Raw genomic sequence first — 18,560 nt, forward strand, 5'->3', positions numbered from 1 at the left:
CTACAAAGAGATACTTTTATTTCACTTCCAATTTGGATGTCTTTTATTTCTTTTTCTTTTCTTGGTGGTAGTGGGGTTTGAACTCAGACCTCCTGCTTCCTAGTCAAGGGCTTTACAACTCTCCAGCCCTTTTTGCTTTAGTCATTTTTCAGATAGAGCTTTGTGCTTTTTGCTTCTGACTAGCTCTCAAGTTCTATCCTCCTTACTATTCTTTCTGTGTAGCTGGGATTATGGGTGTGAACTACTATGCCTGTTTATTTTTTTTGGATTAGTGTCTCACTAACTTTTCTCTAAATTGGCTTCTAACTATGAGCCTCACAATCTCTGCCTCCCAAGTAGCTGAGATTACAAGTGTGCACACTGTGCCTGTACTCATTTCTTTTTCTACCTGCCTAACTGTCCTTTTAGTACTCTCAGAACTATGCTGAATAGAAATGAATTCAGGCATTCTTGCTTTTCTCCTAATCTTAGCGAAAGGCTTTCAGGATTTTACCTGAGTATGATTTTTTTTTTTTCATGGTGAAACCATCCTTTCATCCCAGGAATAAATCCCATTTGTCATGGTGTGGGATTCTTTTAATGTGCAATTGACTAATGTTGGCCAGTTTTTTTGTTGAGGATTGTTATATCAATATTCAATATTCATCTGTAGTTTTCTACTTTGTCTTTGTGTGTGTGTGTGTGTGTGTGTGTGTGTGTGTGTGTGTGTGGTGGTACTGGGGCTTGAACTCAGGGCTTCACACTTGCTAGGCAGGCATTCTACTACTCGAGTCTCTCTGCCAGCCCCTTTTGTCTGGTTTTGGTATTGGGATAGTACTGGCCTTATACCATGAGTTTGGAGATGTTCTTTCCTTTTTAATTTTCGAAGAGTTTGGGGAGGATTTTTTTTTTCCTGTAGTGAGATTTTGGTTTACTGTCTCATTACTAGTTAATATGTCTGTTCAGGTTTTCTGTTCTTTTTGATTCAACCTAGGTAGGTTCTGTGTTTCTAGGAGTTTGTCCATTTTATCTGTTTTCTAATTTGTTGGTATACAAATGTTCATATTACTTTCTTAAAGATCTATCCTGTAAAATCAGTAGCAGTGTCCTGTTTTATTTATGATTTTAGTTATTTGAGTCTTCTCTTTTTCTTCTTCAGTCTAGATAATACTTTGTCTATTTCATTGATCTTTTTGAAGAACTGACTCTTGGCCTTGTTGATTTTTCTCTTTTCTCTGTCCTCCATTTTGTTTATCTCTAACCATTATTAATCATTTCCTGCTGCTGCCTTTGGGCTTGTTTTCTCCCCTTCATTTCTTTTTTTTTTTTTATTCATATGTGCATACAAGGCTTGGGTCATTTCTCCTCCCTGCCCCCACCCCCTCCTTTACCTCCCCTTAATTTCTTAAGATGTAAAGTTAGACAGTTAATTTGAGATTGGTCTTTTAATTTTTTTTATTACTTTTTTTTTTGTGGTTCTGGGATGTGAACTGGGGCCTTACACTTGATAGGCAGGCGCTCTACCCCTTCAGCATTCCACAGCCTGAGAATGATCTTTTTAAACATTTCTGAGGATTAAGTTCCCTCTTACTATTGCTTTCACTAAATCTCATGAATTTTGTTTTTCCTTTCCTTTCCCTTTCCCTTTTTCTCCTCCTTCCTGTTCTATTTCTTGGCAGTACTGGCACTTGCTAAGCAGACACTCTACAACTTGAGTAAGTCCACCAGCCCATTTGATTTAGGTTATTTTTGACATAGGGCTTTGCTTTATGTCTAGGCTGGCCTGGCCTGCAATCCTATTTATACTTTCCCATGTGGTTGATGACAGGTGTATGCCAGGTTGTGCCCAACCATTGGTTAAGATAGTGTCTTGGGAACATTTTGCCTGGGCCACACTGGAACCTTGATCCTCCTGATCTCTGTCTCCTGAATAACTGGAATTTTACGATTAACCCACTGTACCTGGCCTTTTTAACTTTTATTTTTTTGAAACAGGCTCTTACTATGTAGAGCAGGTTGAGTTGGAGCTTGCAATCCTCTTGCCTCAGTCTTCTGAGTGATGGGATAACAGGTGTGTACTACCATGCCTGTTTGTGTCTTACTTTCATTTGCCTTAATATCTTGTGATTTTCCTCTTTGGCCTGCTGGATTTTTAAGATGTGCTTAATTTCCACATATTTGTGGATTTTTCCAGTTTTCCATCTACTCTAATTTTCTAGGTATTAATATCTGTTATTTTTATTTATTTTAAACTAATATTGTATTAATTTATTATTATTGCTAGTATTTTATTCTAGTTCATCCCATTGTGATTAGAAAAGATGCTTAGTATGATTTTAATCTTTTTAGATCTGTTAAGACTTGTTTTGTGTCCAAAATGGAGAGTATTATTTGTAGACTTGAGAAAAATGTGTGGTTCTGCTGTTGTTGAGTGGATAGTTCTTTTTACGTCTCTTAAGACCTGTTGATTTATATTGTTATGTTCTTTTTGTCCTCATTGCTCTTCTATCCATCCGTTTAAAAGTGGGGTATTGAAGTCTCTTGTTACTGTAGAGTTGTCTGTTTCTGCCTTCAAGTATTTCAATATTGGTTGCATATATTTAGCATCTCTGATATTTGGCAAACATGTTTATATAAATGTCATCTTGTTCTATTGACCCTTTTATTATTTTGCTTTTCTTTTGTAAAAGTTTTTGATTTCAAGTTTGTTTTATCTGATTCCCTCCTCCCTCAGCCCTCTTTTGGTTACAATTTGCATGGAATTAATCTTTACAGTCTTTCACCTTCAAGCTATATTAAATTTTTATAGCCTTTCATATTCAACCTATGGTTTTAGCCTAAAGTTAGTCTTGTGTGTGTGTCTGTGTGTGTGTGTGTGTGTGTGTGTTTGTGTGTGTGTGTGTTGCTGTGTGTGTTTCTTGCAATGAGTATCAAAGTAGTACTGCTTTTGTAAAATGAGTTGAAAAACAGATGTGTCTCTTCTGTTTTCTGAGTCTGTAGCCTTCTGGATCCAGAATTTTTTGTGTGGTAATGATTTTTAACTGTGAGTTATATTTCTTCAATATGTTTACTTGGGTCATTTGTCTCTTCTTGAGTAAGCCTTAGCAGTTTCTTTTTTGGGAATTTATCTGTTTCACCTAAGTTATAAAATTTATTGGAAAAAGCCCATACTATGTCCTTATCCTTTAAATATTTTTTAGGACCTATGGTGACATCTTTTCTTTAATTTCTGATTTAGTTTTCTCTCTTGCTTACTCAGTCACTTAATATTTTTCAATTTTATTGATTGGTTTCAAAGAGTAAACATTTGGTCTTGTTGATTTTTTTTTTTCTTTTGTAATGTCCTCAGTTTTATTTGTTTCTCTTTTTATTGGTTTCAGTTTGCTTTGGACTTGGTTTGGTCATATTTTTTAGGTTTCTTACATGGAATGTTAGGCTTTCTTCTTTTATTATTTAACACTATAAATTTTCTTGTAGGTATTACTTTAGCTACATCTTAACAAGTTTTGACATGTTATATTTTCATTTGCATTTAATTAAAATTATTTTATAATTTCCTTATGATTTATTCTTTAACCATCGATATTTATGATTGTCTTGTTTAATTTCTAAATATCTGGGAGCATTTTAATTATCTTTGTTGGCTATTTTAATTTCTTAAATAATAATTTCTGGCATTTTATGCTCCAGAATATATTTTGACTTTGTGAATCTTTTGAATGCTCTTGAAAACAAAACTAGTTGGCTGTGTTTTTGGGTGGAATATGCTACATTTATCAATTGCATCAGGTTAACTGATTGCATTGTTTAGGTCTTCTATATGTTTGCAGAATTTCAGTGCACTTTTTTTGTTGTTGATTACCGAGAGAGGAATTTTGAGTCTAAAACTATAATTGTAGATTTCTTTCTTTTTTTTAACTTCCTGTTAAGTTCCCCACCTCGTCCCCACCCCTGGAATTGAACCTGGAGCCTCAGTGTAGGCTAAGCATGTGGTGTACCACTGAGCTACGTTCCCGGCTCTCTACGTTTTTGATTTGTCTACTTTTTCCAAACTCATTCCTTTTCATTATTCAATGCTTTCATTTACCTCTGGTAATAGTCCTTGTTCTGAAGCTTTCTTCTTCTGATATTAACATCACTATTTTAGTTTTATTTTGATTAGTTTTTGCGTGATACCTTTTTTTCCTATTCATTTACCTTTAACCCATCTGTAGCATATTTAAGATGAGTTTTTATAGGCAATGTATGGTTAGGTCTTACTAATTTAATTCAGTCTGCTAATATATATCTTTTATTTGGTATGTTTAGACCATTTGTATTTAATGTATTTATTAAACTACTTATCAGTTTTCTATTGTGTTCTTTCTCTTTTTCTGCATGCTTTTGAGTCTTCTCCCTAGGCTATATTACATTTGCTGATGATTCCTTCAGATGATATCATGTATTATATTTTTAGAATTTCCATTTGACTCTTATAATTTCTACCTGTCTGCCCAAATTCTGTGTGCTCATACATGTTGCTCGCTATTTTTTAGTTTTTGCTTATTTTTTTCTCCACTGGGCTATCTAACATCAATCACAACCTGTTAATTCTGACTTTTCTGAGTCCAGCTCTCTTGATTGCTTTCCTGCCTGAAAGTTGATTTTGTTTTTAATTTTTCATTGAATATTAGACATCTTGCATAGAAGAGTGGAAGCTAAAGTAAGTAGTATTTACACTCAGAGATAGACATTACTCACTCTTCTTAGAGAAAGATATATCTGTATGTTCTGTCTCTCCAGGGGCTGTTCTCCTTGAATATCAGATTAGATTACTTCAATGCCCTGTGACACTAAGATGGATTTCTTTAATGATGGATTCAAAGAAAGTTGTGATATGATAGTTTGTTTGGCCTTTGCTTATTGACTTAGTGTGATGGTGGCATTCTTTTCAGCTTTTACATCATAGGCATCAATGGTATCTCTTAAGATTTTTTCAAATTTATTTTGCATATGAATTTAAATTATTTTATTTCTGTATAATTTTGACTCATTTCCATTTTGAGCACATAGGCATTCATTTTTGCCTAAGTGTTATATTCCATCTATGAAGGAAATGTTCCCAATGCACTAAAAATTAATTGCATATTAATCTTAATTTTTCTTTGTAAGATTATTTGTTGGGGTACTTGGTGAGGATTCGTTGTAGAGAATATTTATATGGATATGAATTCCAGAAGTGTAGTCATCCACTCATAAAAAAAGTTGAGTATATTTAGATACTAAATTAATATTATCTTAAATTAATGCATTGATGTGTTGCATTTGTGTATTAAAGTATCATCTGCACAAACTTAGAAATATAAAGAAATGGATTTGTTCAAACCTTAGTAAAACTTCTTGGACCTTGTTGGGAGCCTTCTTTAGTGTCAGTGACCTTGCAAATTCCTAGGACTTTTTAGGCTGATATGATGAAGGCCTGTGAGGTGCTGATAGCCATCCTTTCCATGTTCTTGAGTTACACTTCTGTACCGTATCCTTACAGCTAAAGTAACTGTTGTATATAATGCATGTCTACCTGTGTATGTGCTTCCAAATATATAGTAGCACTATGTATTCCCATTAAACCATCTGGAACTTTCACCAGGTTTTTAAGGGGTCTCTGACTTCATCAAAAAGGTTAAGAACTTCTGCTGTAAATCCTATGGTATATATGATCATATAAAATAGCCCCCATTCTTAAGGACCTTGAAATTGTGTTGATCTCTATCTTGTATGTGAAAAACGAACAGAAGGGCAAGTATGGTGTGGTGGTGGTGAAATCCTCTGTTATCAAGCTTGGAATTTAATCCTGTTTCACCCCTTCCTAACCTTGTGAACTTGGGTAAGGCGCAGAATTTTATCTCTTAGTGTTTCAATAAGTTTTGAATTAGAAAATGTTTAACAGATGCTTATTTCTTACCTCTGATTGATGAAGAGAAAAATGTATGTGACTAGAAGTGATGAGTAAATTTCCTGTTTTTTTTCAATTTTAAAATTTTTGTTGTAAAATATACATAACAGAATTTTCAATTTAAAAATTTCAAGTGTACAAATTAAGTAGTATTTAGTATATGTACAGTGTTGTACAACATCACCACTGTCCATTTCCAGAACTTCTTCATTATCTGAAACAAACTGTTCTTATTAGAGAGTATAGACCCCAATTCACCTTTGTTTTATTTTTTGTCTCTGTGAATTTTCCCACTCTAAGTACCTCTTATTAAATGGAATCATATGATATTTGTCCTTCTGTGTTTGGCTCATTTCACTTAGTATAATTTTTTATTTCTCCATTGAGCCACTTGTTTTCGCTACTTCTTTGAGTTACTGCTTAAAATCAAATGTAGTAGTTAAAACCCAACAGATGCTATGTAAGTTTAAGGTGGTATATATAAAAATGGGCAAATATTACATGATATCAGTGAATTCATTTATTGCCTATGCATGATTATATTTTCACTTAATTTATAATTTAAAATTTTTTCTTATGTTACATAGAAATGCTAGAGATATTCTGAAATCCCAAATTTATAGAATCGGCTTATAAGACAAAAATGTTTAACTGAACACTTGTAGAATATTTGCCAAAGTAATTTAAAATTCAGATACACTGTATTCTTTGTTTGACTTAAAGAACTTCATTGTATTTCTCTTTTTAGGATTCTAGTTCTCAGATGGATTTAAGCATTCAGGTAACTGATGACGATGTTAATGAAATAATTCAAATAGATGGAACTGGTGATACATCTTCCAATGAAGAAGTAGGAAGTATAAGAGATGTAGATGAGAATGAATTTCTAGGGATTATTGACACAGGAGATATAAAGGTGCTTGAAGAAGAAGCTGACAGTGTATCAAATGAAGATTCAAATGCAAACAGTAGTGATAATGACGACCCTCAAGTGGATATTGTGGAAGAGGTAGGATCACTTTTGAGCTGAGACTTTGCTTATTAAGTTATACCATTTGTGCTTTGATGTACTTGGGAACCAAGTTCAAGAACAGTTAAGATTAACCCTGTCTTTATTCTTTTAAAATTAGGCTTAAACTTTGTATCTTAAATGGCAATTTAAATCAGTAGTAAGTATTTAGGAAATGGCTTTTGATTTTGTTGCTCTTAACTAGAGAGAGCAGGAGGTTTAGGGGATGGGAGCAGAGGTTAAAGGAGGCAGTCTGTGTGGAAACATATACTTTTTGTTCTAATTGTAATAATGCAGCAGCATCTGGGTGGAATATAGTAGAGAATAAGCTTATAAGGAGGGTTAGCTGCCAGTCACAGTGGCCTTGCACATGTACCTATCATGCTAAGTTTTATCTCCTTTGACTTAGTGCCAGCATCCTAGGAGTCATTACTATTCTCATTTTATAGATGAGTAAACTGAGATATGGGGAGTTTTAGTAACTTGCCCCAGGTCAATTATGTAATTATCAAGTGGCCAATCTGGGATTCAAACTTGGGCTATTTGACTTTAAAGCACAATACTATTCTGCCTCTCCAAGTTCTTTTATTTCTATATGTATCTCGATCTTTAAAAAATTTGAAGCATCATGAAATTCCTTAATGAGATCATCTTTCATCTTTAGGATCCTTTAAATTCAGGAGATGATGTTAGTGAGCAGGATGTGCCAGACCTGTTTGACACGGATAATGTAATTGTCTGTCAGTATGATAAGGTACTGTGTTCACCTTTTGAACTTTGGGTTTGTTAAGTGCATTTATAGTAGGAAGGTATATAAAACTGTGGGAAATAGAATGGTGACTTAGCATTCACAGTTAAATGAATCACAAAAGAGCTAGTTAATTCTTTAAAGTTTTAAGGATATGTTTTGGGTCTAGCACTGTGCTGTGTGAGCTCAGAGATACCAAAAAAGTGATAGTTCTTGTATTACGGAGGTGGCAATCTTATTGAAACAAGGTATTTCTTCTAGGATAATGGATTGTCACACCATAAGATGGTAGGCAAATCAAAAACTAAAATATGTGACCAATAAGCCAAATGCTAAGACGAGTGTCATACAAATCAAGTTCTAAGATATATGACAGATAGGGAGTCCTAAAAGTGGCAACGATATATATACAAGAAATCATTTGCAGTTGGAGTGATGTCAGACTTTGAAAAGGGGCTTGAGTGGTTTATAGGGTAGAGGTAAGTATGGAGGGCTGGTATCCAGAGAATAGCCTGATAAAAGGCAAAGAAATGAATGGATGTAGTATGTGCGAGGGACAGTGAAAAGACAGCTCTGACTTTAATAAAGTGTTCTTTTCTTGAATATCCTAAGAAATGATGCTGGGTTGGGGGACAGAGTAGGGAGCAGATTGGAATATCCCAAATGCTAGTAGGAAAAATTTAAACTTGGTCTGAAGGACATTAGCCTTCTGAGAATGTTATTGAGAAAACTGTAATTGGTTTAAAAACTGGTCACCTTTAATGATTCAGAAAAGGCAAATGGTAAGAAAAACAGGGATAGCGTAAACATGAAGTAACCAGAGCCCAGATTAAATGGATAGAGTAAGAACACAGCAAAATCAGAGGCTAGGATAGAAGAATCAGTGGGACTTGGTGATGTGTTGAAGGTATCTCTGATTTCAACCCTAGTGATTGTTAGTAGCAATTTAACTTCAGCAACTAAGAAAATAATGCTTTCACTGTTTTTTAAAAAATGTTGTAGCTGTGATTATGTAGCAGTATGGGAAATTGTCCTTAATTCATGATTATATCTTTAAAAAACAGACTTGAGATATTAACATACTGCATAATTCCCCTATGAAGTGTATGGTTCAGTATGTTTTTAGTATGTTAATGGATTTGTGCATTTTCAGTCAATTTTAGAACCTTCTTTCATTTCAGAAATAAATCCCATACCTTCAGTTCTCACTCTAATATCTCTTTTTCCTGTACCTTCAACCCGGAAGCCTAAGGAACCACAGATCCACTTCCTGTTTCTGTGGATTTCTCTGTTCTGGCATTTCATATGAAAGACTGTATAATATGAGCTCTTTTGTGATACACATTTTATTTTCTTGTTTATCTGTCGATGGACCTTAGGTTTGTTTCCCACTGTAGGGGAGAAAAAGTAATATCTTTTCCTCATTCACCATTAAGTTCATAGCTGAAGATAGATTGACAAGAGAAAAGCATACACGTTTATATAAGTTTTACATTGGACAGAAATGTTTGGAAATGAAGACACAAAGAAATAGGGAAAACTGCATTCTTCTATAAAATTGTACAGAAGTATAATTAGAGGAAGAAGGGGTATGATTTAATGGCACTAAACTGAAGGGAATTTAGTAAGGCCTGTTTATTCAGATTCTTCTTGTGTACATGTGTCTTCAGAGGTAAAGACATTCCTTTCCTCTGGATATAGGGTAGACCGCTTTGGATTGAGGGTTTTATCATCTTCTTTAGAGGAAGAGCACACAATTCTTTTATGGTCTGCCTTATGAGAAAGGGGTAGGAGCTCCCTTTCCCCTTCAGCGAGACTTTCCTACTTCTGTTACTCTCTCAGAAGCCACAGTGCTGTATTTTAGGGCAGTATGTCCCTAGCCTTATTGCCATCTTTTGCATATGTGTAATGCTGCTATAGACAATAATGCATGAGTTTTTGTGTGGACATATGTTTTCATCTGTCTTGGTACATACCTAGGAGTTAAGTTCCTGGGTCATTTGGTAATAGTTTTTGGAGCAAATAGACTGTTTTAAAATCTGGTACAGCCAGTTTTATATTCTTAGTAGCAGCGTTTGAGTGTTTCCATTGCCTGACATCCTTACCAACACTTGTTATTTGAATTTTTGATCCCAGACATCCCAGTGGGTATGAAGTTGTATCTATCTCATTGTAGTTTTAATTTTTTTCTCTGATATCTAATGGATATTTATATCTTTGGTGTTTTTAAGTTAGTATTTGCATATACTTAATGGAAACAAAGGATAGTGTTTGAATTGCTGTGAAAGTAAATCCCTTTCTCATCATATGATATCAATTTCTCCCCCAAACCATTTTATATAGATAGAAAATGACAATTTAGATGGTGGGAAACATAAAGGTAAGAGAGTAGGTGGTAGAACAGTTATAGTTTAGTTTGAAGCTTACTTTAGTTTCTTATAAATAGTGTATTGCCTTCTACAAAGAAAGCATTATAAGGTACTTAATCATATATGTACTCCAGAAAGTCTCATAAAGAACGTTCTAGAATATTATGTATATAGTATCCACTACTGCATTGTGAGTGACAGCTTGCAATTAATAGTTTAGTGATTTATAATTTTCAAAGTGTTTTTTCATATATTGTGTTTTGCTTCTTAGAATAACCTTGTGGGTAGATAGAAATGATATTAGTTGTATGGTGTTAAGACAAATCTAGTTGTCTGAGGGTACTCTCTAATTGGTGACTATTTAAAGAACAATACTAAAAAATTAATGGAAACCAAGGCTTTGGGGAACCATTGAAATATTTTTAAAAGAGCGTGATGAAGTCATAAGATAGTAGTGAAGAGAATGTGTCTAAGGTTGAAGAGGAGTGGGGAATGCTGTTGTAGTGAATTTTTATAAGGGGAAACTTCCCAGTTCTTATTATTGGTTGATTTATTTAGAACAGTATTTAATGGAACCAAATCCAAATAAGTGGAGAGAACTCTCAGTCTTTTTAGAGCCTCACGACATGGCGTGTTTTGAGGGCAGTAACATTGGTTTCCTGGGGAGAGTGTTACAAATACACAATTTTGAGCCCTATTCTGAGTCCTAGACCTGAATGGGCATTTTAACAAGAACCCCCCTCCCCAGGTGACTGGCTTTAAACCTTGAGTTGAAGTTTTTTTAAAGTATATTTTATTTTGCTTTGATTAGCAGATGGAATTTACTATAAAATTTATAGGCTAACCCTTGGAGGAAAACTTTGAAAATATTAACATGTATAATAAAAAATGCTAAATGAAGGCACTGGTCTATATATTTGGGAAGAATGAGTTAATGGAAGGGAAATGCTATTTCAGAGGGCTAGAAAATGTCAAAGATTACTATAAAGGCTAAAGTAATACTTATAGGGAAATTAGTGGTGAAATGAAACCTTTCACTAGAGATTAGTGTTGTATGCTAAGAACAGGAAATTATAGTGGAGTATAAAACCATTTGAACAGTCTACATCTTTAACAGCTTAGAAAACTTGCTTACAAGTGGCTTTGTTCCTTAGATACAAGTTCAGTCATTAATTGCTAGGTATTTAGCCCTGTGTGTGTGTGTGTGTGTGTGTGTTTGTGTGTGTGTGTCTGTCTGTCTGTATGCCTGTTTCTTTTTCTCTCCACACACACACACAAATATTTAACCCATCAAAACACAACAAAAAAGGTATACAGTGAAGTCTGGTTTCTGCTCCTTCCCCCTTTGTGCTTCCTGCTAGTAACTGTCACTGTCTTGAGTGCAAATAGGTAACTAGTATATTTGTTTTTAAATGTATTTGTAGAGCTTTTTTATTCAAGTACAAGTACGAAAGGTAGCACAGACAACACTGTATTCTGCAGTTTGCCATTTCTCTATTAATACTATCTCTCTGATATTGTTGCGCTAATATTTTAATAGCTGTATAATATTCTATTGTAGGATTGATCCATTCAGTGTCTTTCTTGATGTATAATGTAACATATGGCTTCAACTTTCTTTTCAGATGGCTACCTAATCTAATACTTATGAAAAGTATAGTTTGTTCTCATTGAATAAAAGCATATTCCTTTATCATCTACTAAATTTTGATGTATGTATAGAGCTATTTCTTGATTTATTTTCTGTTACGTTCTATTGATTTGTCTATCTATAGGCCTGCGCAACATTGATTTAGTTATTGAGATTTTAAATGTCTGGTAGTGTTAGTACTTTATCAATAATGTTCTTTTCCAGAGTTTTCCTGGGCATTGTTGTCTATTTTTATATATGAACTCAGAACTAACTTGTCTGGTTCAAAATAAAACCCTATCAAGTATTTTCATTGAGATCACATTAAATTCATAGAATTTGATATTTTCATGATCTTGGGGGAGGAATAGGTTGCAATTTTAGAAGAAATGTCCAGGGGAGGCCTTACTGGAAATGCAACAGGATAAAGATCAGAAGCAAGTAAGGGGATGAACTGTTGGATATAAGCATTCCAGACAGAGGGAACTGCAAATACAGAAGTCCTGAGGCAGAAAGGCTGTGTCTTCAGAGAGAGAAGGGTCTAGAGCAGTAAAGAGGGAGAGTGAGAGACCTTGAAGTTCATTGTAAGGGCTTTAGTTTTTGGATGGGAAGTCACTAGAAAGGTTTGAGTAGGGAAATGGCATCTAATTTATGGTTTTTAACAATACCACGCTGGCTGTCATGTTCATAGTAGACTAAAGGCAGGGTTAGGACAAGGGTGAAAATGCAGACACTAGTTATAAGGCCATTTTATTACCCAGGCAAGAGAAGACAGTGGCCTAGCAAGAGTGAAAGTAGTAGAGATGGTTGGAATATGAACATGCTTTGTAGGTAGAAATAACATTTACTGATGGATTTGAATTTGGGAATGAATAGGAGGCCTAAAGAATGTCTAAGATTTTTGAACCTGAACACTTAAAAGATTGAGGGGCCATTTCTCACTGAGATGCAGAAGACTGAGGTTTGGAAAAGAGGATATCCTAGTTTCGAACTTGCTTTAGATGTCTATTTGACACTCAGGAGGAGATGCTGAAGTAGTTAAATGGCAATTTGAAGTTAAGAGAAGTGTGAGTTGGAGATAAAATTTTATCTTCAACTTATAAATAGTGTTTAAAGTCATGAGACTAGGATCACCAAGAGTGAGAAAAAGCAGAAACAAGGGTTCTGGCATATTCTAAAATAGAGAGGTAAGAAAGATAAGGAGGAATCAGTAAGGGAAACTAAAAAGTGGCCAGAGAGTTAGGTAAAAAGTGATAGTGTTCAAAGAAGAGTATTAAATACTGCCATAGGTAAATATTACTAGCTATTTTATTTATCTGGCTTTTGTGATAAATGGGCTCCTCTTCTATACCTTCTGTCTGTTGCTTGTACACATGAAGGCTGTGAATTTCTATATATTAATTTTGTATCAAATTGAATTTTTACTTAGCATTTTTCATTGATTATCTTGGCTTTTTGACAGGCATTCATTGCATCTGTAAATTTATTTCATCTTTTCCAATTTTTCTCTCTGCTTTTTACTCTTGTCTAATTGAGTTGGCTAATTCCAATTGCACTTGACTATTTGTATTGGCTAGTACCTTTAGCATGTTTAAAAAGTTGGGTAGTGGCAGATATCCTTATCTGTGCCCTGACTTTTGTGGGAATGCTTTTAGGGTTTTCCTCACTGAGGAGATCAAATCATCACTGTTTGTTTTGTGTTGAGGGGTGTGTGTGTGTGTGTGTGTGTGTGTGTGTGTGTGTGTGTGTATGTGTGTGTGTAGGACCAAATACATTTGACTTTTGATTTAAAAAATCTAAAATACATGAGTTGTATCAGATGCCCTTCCTAAACATCACTGGAAAGTCATATGATTTGTCTCCTTAGGTCAAGTAATGCAGTTTTTATATTAATAAATACTGAATATCAAAGTATTGCTGAATTTCTAGAAAAAATGTAGTGACTTGATACAGCCACCAGAATGAGTTGATGCTGCTGCTGCTCTTCTCCTCCAATTTCTAGTTATATTTTCTCACCTGTGCCAAGTTCAGGATTCTGTCGTCACTGATGTATTCAACATGTAAAATGTGTGCAAGTGAAACTTTGGGAGTTAACCCAGAAAGATATTTACATTATTAGAACTTAAAAAAAAAAGATACAAATAAAGCTTTATCTTTTGTGTTTTCTTAGACTTCACAAAACACACCTGAATCTGCATTACAACTTCTCTTCCTGGATTGACTATTTGTAGTCAATTAAATATCTTTCATCTCAGATCATATATTTCTAAGACTTTTAAATAGTCACTTGCTGTTTGTCCAGAGGTAGCAATGATTTGATTTTTTTTTTTACCTCTTGAGGTAGTGGGATTTCTTATTTTTTATTTTGTCTATATGTAGGCCTATTTATTGAAGCTGAAGAACAGTCAGCAGAATCTAACAGATTATTAAGACATATTTTCTAACCTTGCTCAGTGCTTTATCGTGACTTTCTTCTTCATAATGAAGCTCAACTTTTTCATTTCTGGTAATATTAGCTACAACCTCTGTGTTTATTCCTTTGCTTATGTACAGGACCCTTTGCTGTTCTTGAGCAAACTAGGCATGCTCTTTCTTAGGACCTTTTACTTCTGTTCCCTTTGCTTGGCATCATCCCTCTGTCTTCAACTCTTTGCTCAAATATCACCTCAAAAGTCAGGCTTATAGCACTTACCACCTTTTAACATTCTATACAACCTATTTATTTACCAGGTTTTTTTTCCTCCCTCTCCATTAAAATGTAACTCTTCAAAGGCAGGATTTTTAAAAAACATATATAATATATGAAAACATATACAGTTGGGCTTCCATATCTGTAATTTCTTTGGACTGTGGATCAAAAATGCTAAAAAATTGTGTCTTTACTGAACATGTGCAGACTTTGTTCCTTGTCATAATTTTCTATATACAATATACAATATAGTATAACTACTACTTGAGAGCATTACATTGTATTAGGCAATATAGATAATCTAGAGATGTTTTAAAGTATACAGAAGCATGTGCATGGGTTATATGAAAATACATAGCCATTTTCTCTGAGGGCGTTCGGTATCCACAGATTTTGGTACCTGCAGGTGTTGTGGAATCAGTCTCCCTGTGATTCACTGACACAGAGAGATTATTCTATATGTATGGATAACTAGTGTAGTTACAATGCCTAAAATAATATCTGATTTATAGTAACTCAAATATTTGGTGAATAAGCTATCTTGAGAGGAGGTCTTTTAAAAGAACTCAAATTCAGTGTCAGAATAATCCCATTTGTTATTTCAAAGAAATATAAATGATCTTTAACTTATAAACTTAAGTAACTTAGATTATTTTTTCTCCCTCCAGATTCATCGAAGCAAGAACAGATGGAAATTCTATTTGAAAGATGGTATTATGTGCTTTGGAGGGAGAGACTATGTATTTGCAAAAGCCATTGGTGATGCAGAGTGGTAAACTTATAAGCTCAGTATGTCAGTTTTGTAGACATCAGTGGGAATAAAGTGCATATTGTGAAACTTACTTTAAATATAATCCTTCACTGAGCTGCACAGATTTTTAAGTTCACTATATGGAATTTAATAAAATTTAATTCTTATGCAGATACAAGTATGCAGTTTTATATTTTTTTCTGTTTTAGTAGGTTCTGTTGTCCCCTTTATTATCTATACCAATACAAAGCATATTTGCATTGGGTGTGATACAGCCTGTCAAAATGTCACATTTCTTTATTCTTAAAGGGAAATCTAAATGAGATTTCAGTGTTTTTTCCTGTAAAATCAGTATCATTTGGTATATTGGGGCCATCATTCCTCCAAACTCTCACCAAACCTTATTACAAAAGGTCCTGGGGTGTCTTTTCAGTAGTGGGCCATTTGAGAATCTGAGTTTTCAGCATGCATTGGTCACTGGAGATAGGCTTGCTGTGTAAGCTCCAGTGGTCCCTTGGAAACAGATGGCTATATGATTATTTAAATATGACAATCTCTGCTGAGGCCAGGATCCCTGGAGCTAAGGATTAGCCTCTGTAGGCTTATGTGGCCAAGCCTTGCTGCTTCATATGTTTGCAATTCTGAGATTAGGTTAGGGTCTTGTTCTGGTCTTAGAACTTAAGACTTCTGTCTTTTTCCTAGTTATGGTGGGTTTCCTCTCTCCCTCTTTGTAGACTTTTTACCCCTGAAAAAAGCTCTTTGTCTTTAACAGAGAATCCCATCATTTAGTTTAGGCTTTCTAAAGCAAAAGTCAAAAAGAGATGTTCTCTTGGGCTAGGGGCATGACTCAAGTGGCAAAGCACTTCCCTAGCATGCAAAAGGCCCGTGGATATTACCACAACAAACAAACAACCCTGAAGACTTTCTCGTCAGGACTCTTCTGCTCTTGTCAGGCAGTCTCATTTGTGATAAGGAGGCCTTGATAACTGTCTTCAAATCAGGGAGAGAAAATAAAACATAAAACACAAATAGTTCCCATTTCCTTGCAATAATAAAAGCAAAAGCAAACTAATATGAGCTATTTCATAATACTTTTCCCCAAAGGAACATTTTCCTTTCTTAATGTTTGCTTCTCTTAACAGAAGAGAAGCCTGGGGGACACAGAGTCTCTAGGAGTAGGAGCCCTAGCTTCAGCCCTGACTAGTGTCCTCCAGTACAGTAACTCTCACACAAAAAAACAATACAGGGATGAGTGGGTTGTGGTTTGCAAAAGCTCCCTAAGGTGTAGCTATCTGGATCTGGTTGGGCACAGGGCAAGTTCTCCATTTCTTTTTGAAAAACAGCCTCCTGTGGAAAGTTTAATTTATTTAAACATTTGTTCTGTCCTACCCATGGGGCTTAGCTATTGGTATATCTTTTTAAAATCTGGATAAGTCTGTTCTGGGACTTGGATGGGTGGGGTGTTGCTTTTAACCTAAAGTTGGTACCTGCATGGGGACTCAATTCTAAGGAGTGAGCTGAGACTCTAATCAGATTCTCCACCTATGTCTTCCTCATCTTTAGTGATGTCCTTTATCCTAACACCACTGCTGCTCCAGATCCTTCTCTGGCTCTTAAACTCCCAGGAGCTACAGGTTCTTTTCAAGGTTGTGGCTTACAGTGGCATGTCCATCTTCTGTAGCTGGAAACCAAAGACACTCATTCCTTGTATCTGACTCTGAACTGTACTCTCTCTCCAAGATTTAGGATTATACTTTCTAGTCGTCCTGTTCTTTCTCCCAGGCTCTCCAGGTCACTCTGTTTTTGCGCTAGGCAGTCCTTACTGTAAATCAAGGGCTGTACTTGTTGACAGGATATATTTACCTGGGGGAGACAATAACAGTTCTTTCTAAAATTCCTGTCATTTATTTCCACTGTGAACTTTAAAATCTCACTTAGTTTCAGTCATTTTTTTTAATGGCATAGTATAAATACTGTTACATCATCTTCTTTATATAGCGCATTTTATCATTAGGGAAAAAGTCACGGTAATCCCATTGTATCTCTTGTATTTTAAAAATGCATTTAAAAAAAGGAGGACTGAGCTGGCTCTGGTGGTTTGTGTTTGCAGTCCTTACTGCTTGGGGAGATCATGGCTCTAGGCCAGCTTGGGCAAAAATGTTTTCAAGATCCCATCTCAATGGAAAAAAACCTGGGCATGGTGGCATGTGGCTGTCATTCCCAAGTTACAGTGGGGTGGGAGGTGCTGAGATCTGGAGGATCATAGTTCCAGGCCAGCCCTGGCAAAAGTTTACAAGATTCTATCTCAATGGAAAAAAAATGGGTGTGGTGGTGTGTTCTGTCATTCCAGCAACTTTGGGAAACATAAAATAGGAGGATTGCAGTTCAGGCTGGCTTGGGCAAAAAGAGAGAGCCTATCTCCAAAATAACCAGAGCATAAAGGGCTGTAGGCATGGCTCAAGTGGTAGGGATTCATGCTTACTAGGCAGGTGCCCTGAGTTTAAACCCAAATACTTCCAAAAAGAAAAAGAGTGGACCTTTCTAGGGGTGGAAATCAGGGAAGGGGGAAAGAGAGGGTACTTAGGGGTGAAGAAGATCAAAGTACATTTCATATGCATATATGTAAAGATATACATATGAAAATATTTCATTATATATGTGTATTTTATATGTGTATATATACATATATGTATTTTATATGTATATACACATATATAATACATATATATGGATATATATATATAGTATAATGAAACCTGCCCAATACTGTTTGAAAAAAGGGGCAGGAGGAAGGCGGTTAAGGGAATATAATAGAGGGGGTGAAGTTGTTTAAAGTACACCATACATATCTATTGAATTAACACAATGAAATCACATTGTACTATTAATGTACACTAACAAGAAATAAAAAAAATTAAAGCAATGGAAATCAGTTTAAAAGTAGGCTAACCTGATGAGGTGCATGCCTGTAATCCTAGCACTTTGGGAGGCAGAGGCAAGAGGATTGCAAGTTTAAGGCCAGCCTGGGCTATATAGCAAGACCTTGTCACAGAAAATCAAGAACTGGATGTATGTAACTCAGTGTAGAGTGTTTGCCTAGCATGGACAAGGCCCTAGGTTTGGTCCCTAGCACTGTAAAACAAACAAAACAAACAAACAAACAAAACTAGGCTCACCACAAAACAAAGCCCAATAGTAATTATCCTTGCATGCTAATATAACTGATGATAGTTTTGATGAGGGCCACAGACAGAACTAAATGTTCAAGTTCTTTGAGATCTGGTGCCCATTTATTAGTATTAGATACTGCTACTAAAAAAATCCTAATTTCTGCCAAGTTGTCTAAACCAGTGATTTTCAAAACTTTTTGGGCAGGATCCACACTACAGAATACACTTTGACAACTCAGTTTATATTTGAACACACACACACACACGCACAACACAAGTGGAA

General features: G+C 35.2%; 1 protein-coding gene across 1 annotated transcript in view; it reads left to right on the plus strand.

Moving 5' to 3' along the window:
* The window catches only part of Gtf2a1l (general transcription factor IIA subunit 1 like), a 63,914-nt gene extending 48,773 nt beyond the window's left edge, over window positions 1–15,141 (plus strand). Inside the window, exons 7-9 of the mRNA XM_074049016.1 lie at window positions 6,660–6,920; window positions 7,585–7,674; window positions 15,025–15,141. Coding sequence (XP_073905117.1) covers window positions 6,660–6,920; window positions 7,585–7,674; window positions 15,025–15,132 — 459 coding nt within the window. The 3' untranslated portion in view covers window positions 15,133–15,141. The remainder of the gene's footprint in view (window positions 1–6,659; window positions 6,921–7,584; window positions 7,675–15,024) is intronic.
* Window positions 15,142–18,560: the final 3,419 nt, after the last annotated feature.

The sequence above is a fragment of the Castor canadensis genome, chromosome 12 (genome assembly GCF_047511655.1).
Source record: "Castor canadensis chromosome 12, mCasCan1.hap1v2, whole genome shotgun sequence".
In the NCBI taxonomy this organism is placed as follows: Eukaryota; Metazoa; Chordata; class Mammalia; order Rodentia; family Castoridae; genus Castor; species Castor canadensis.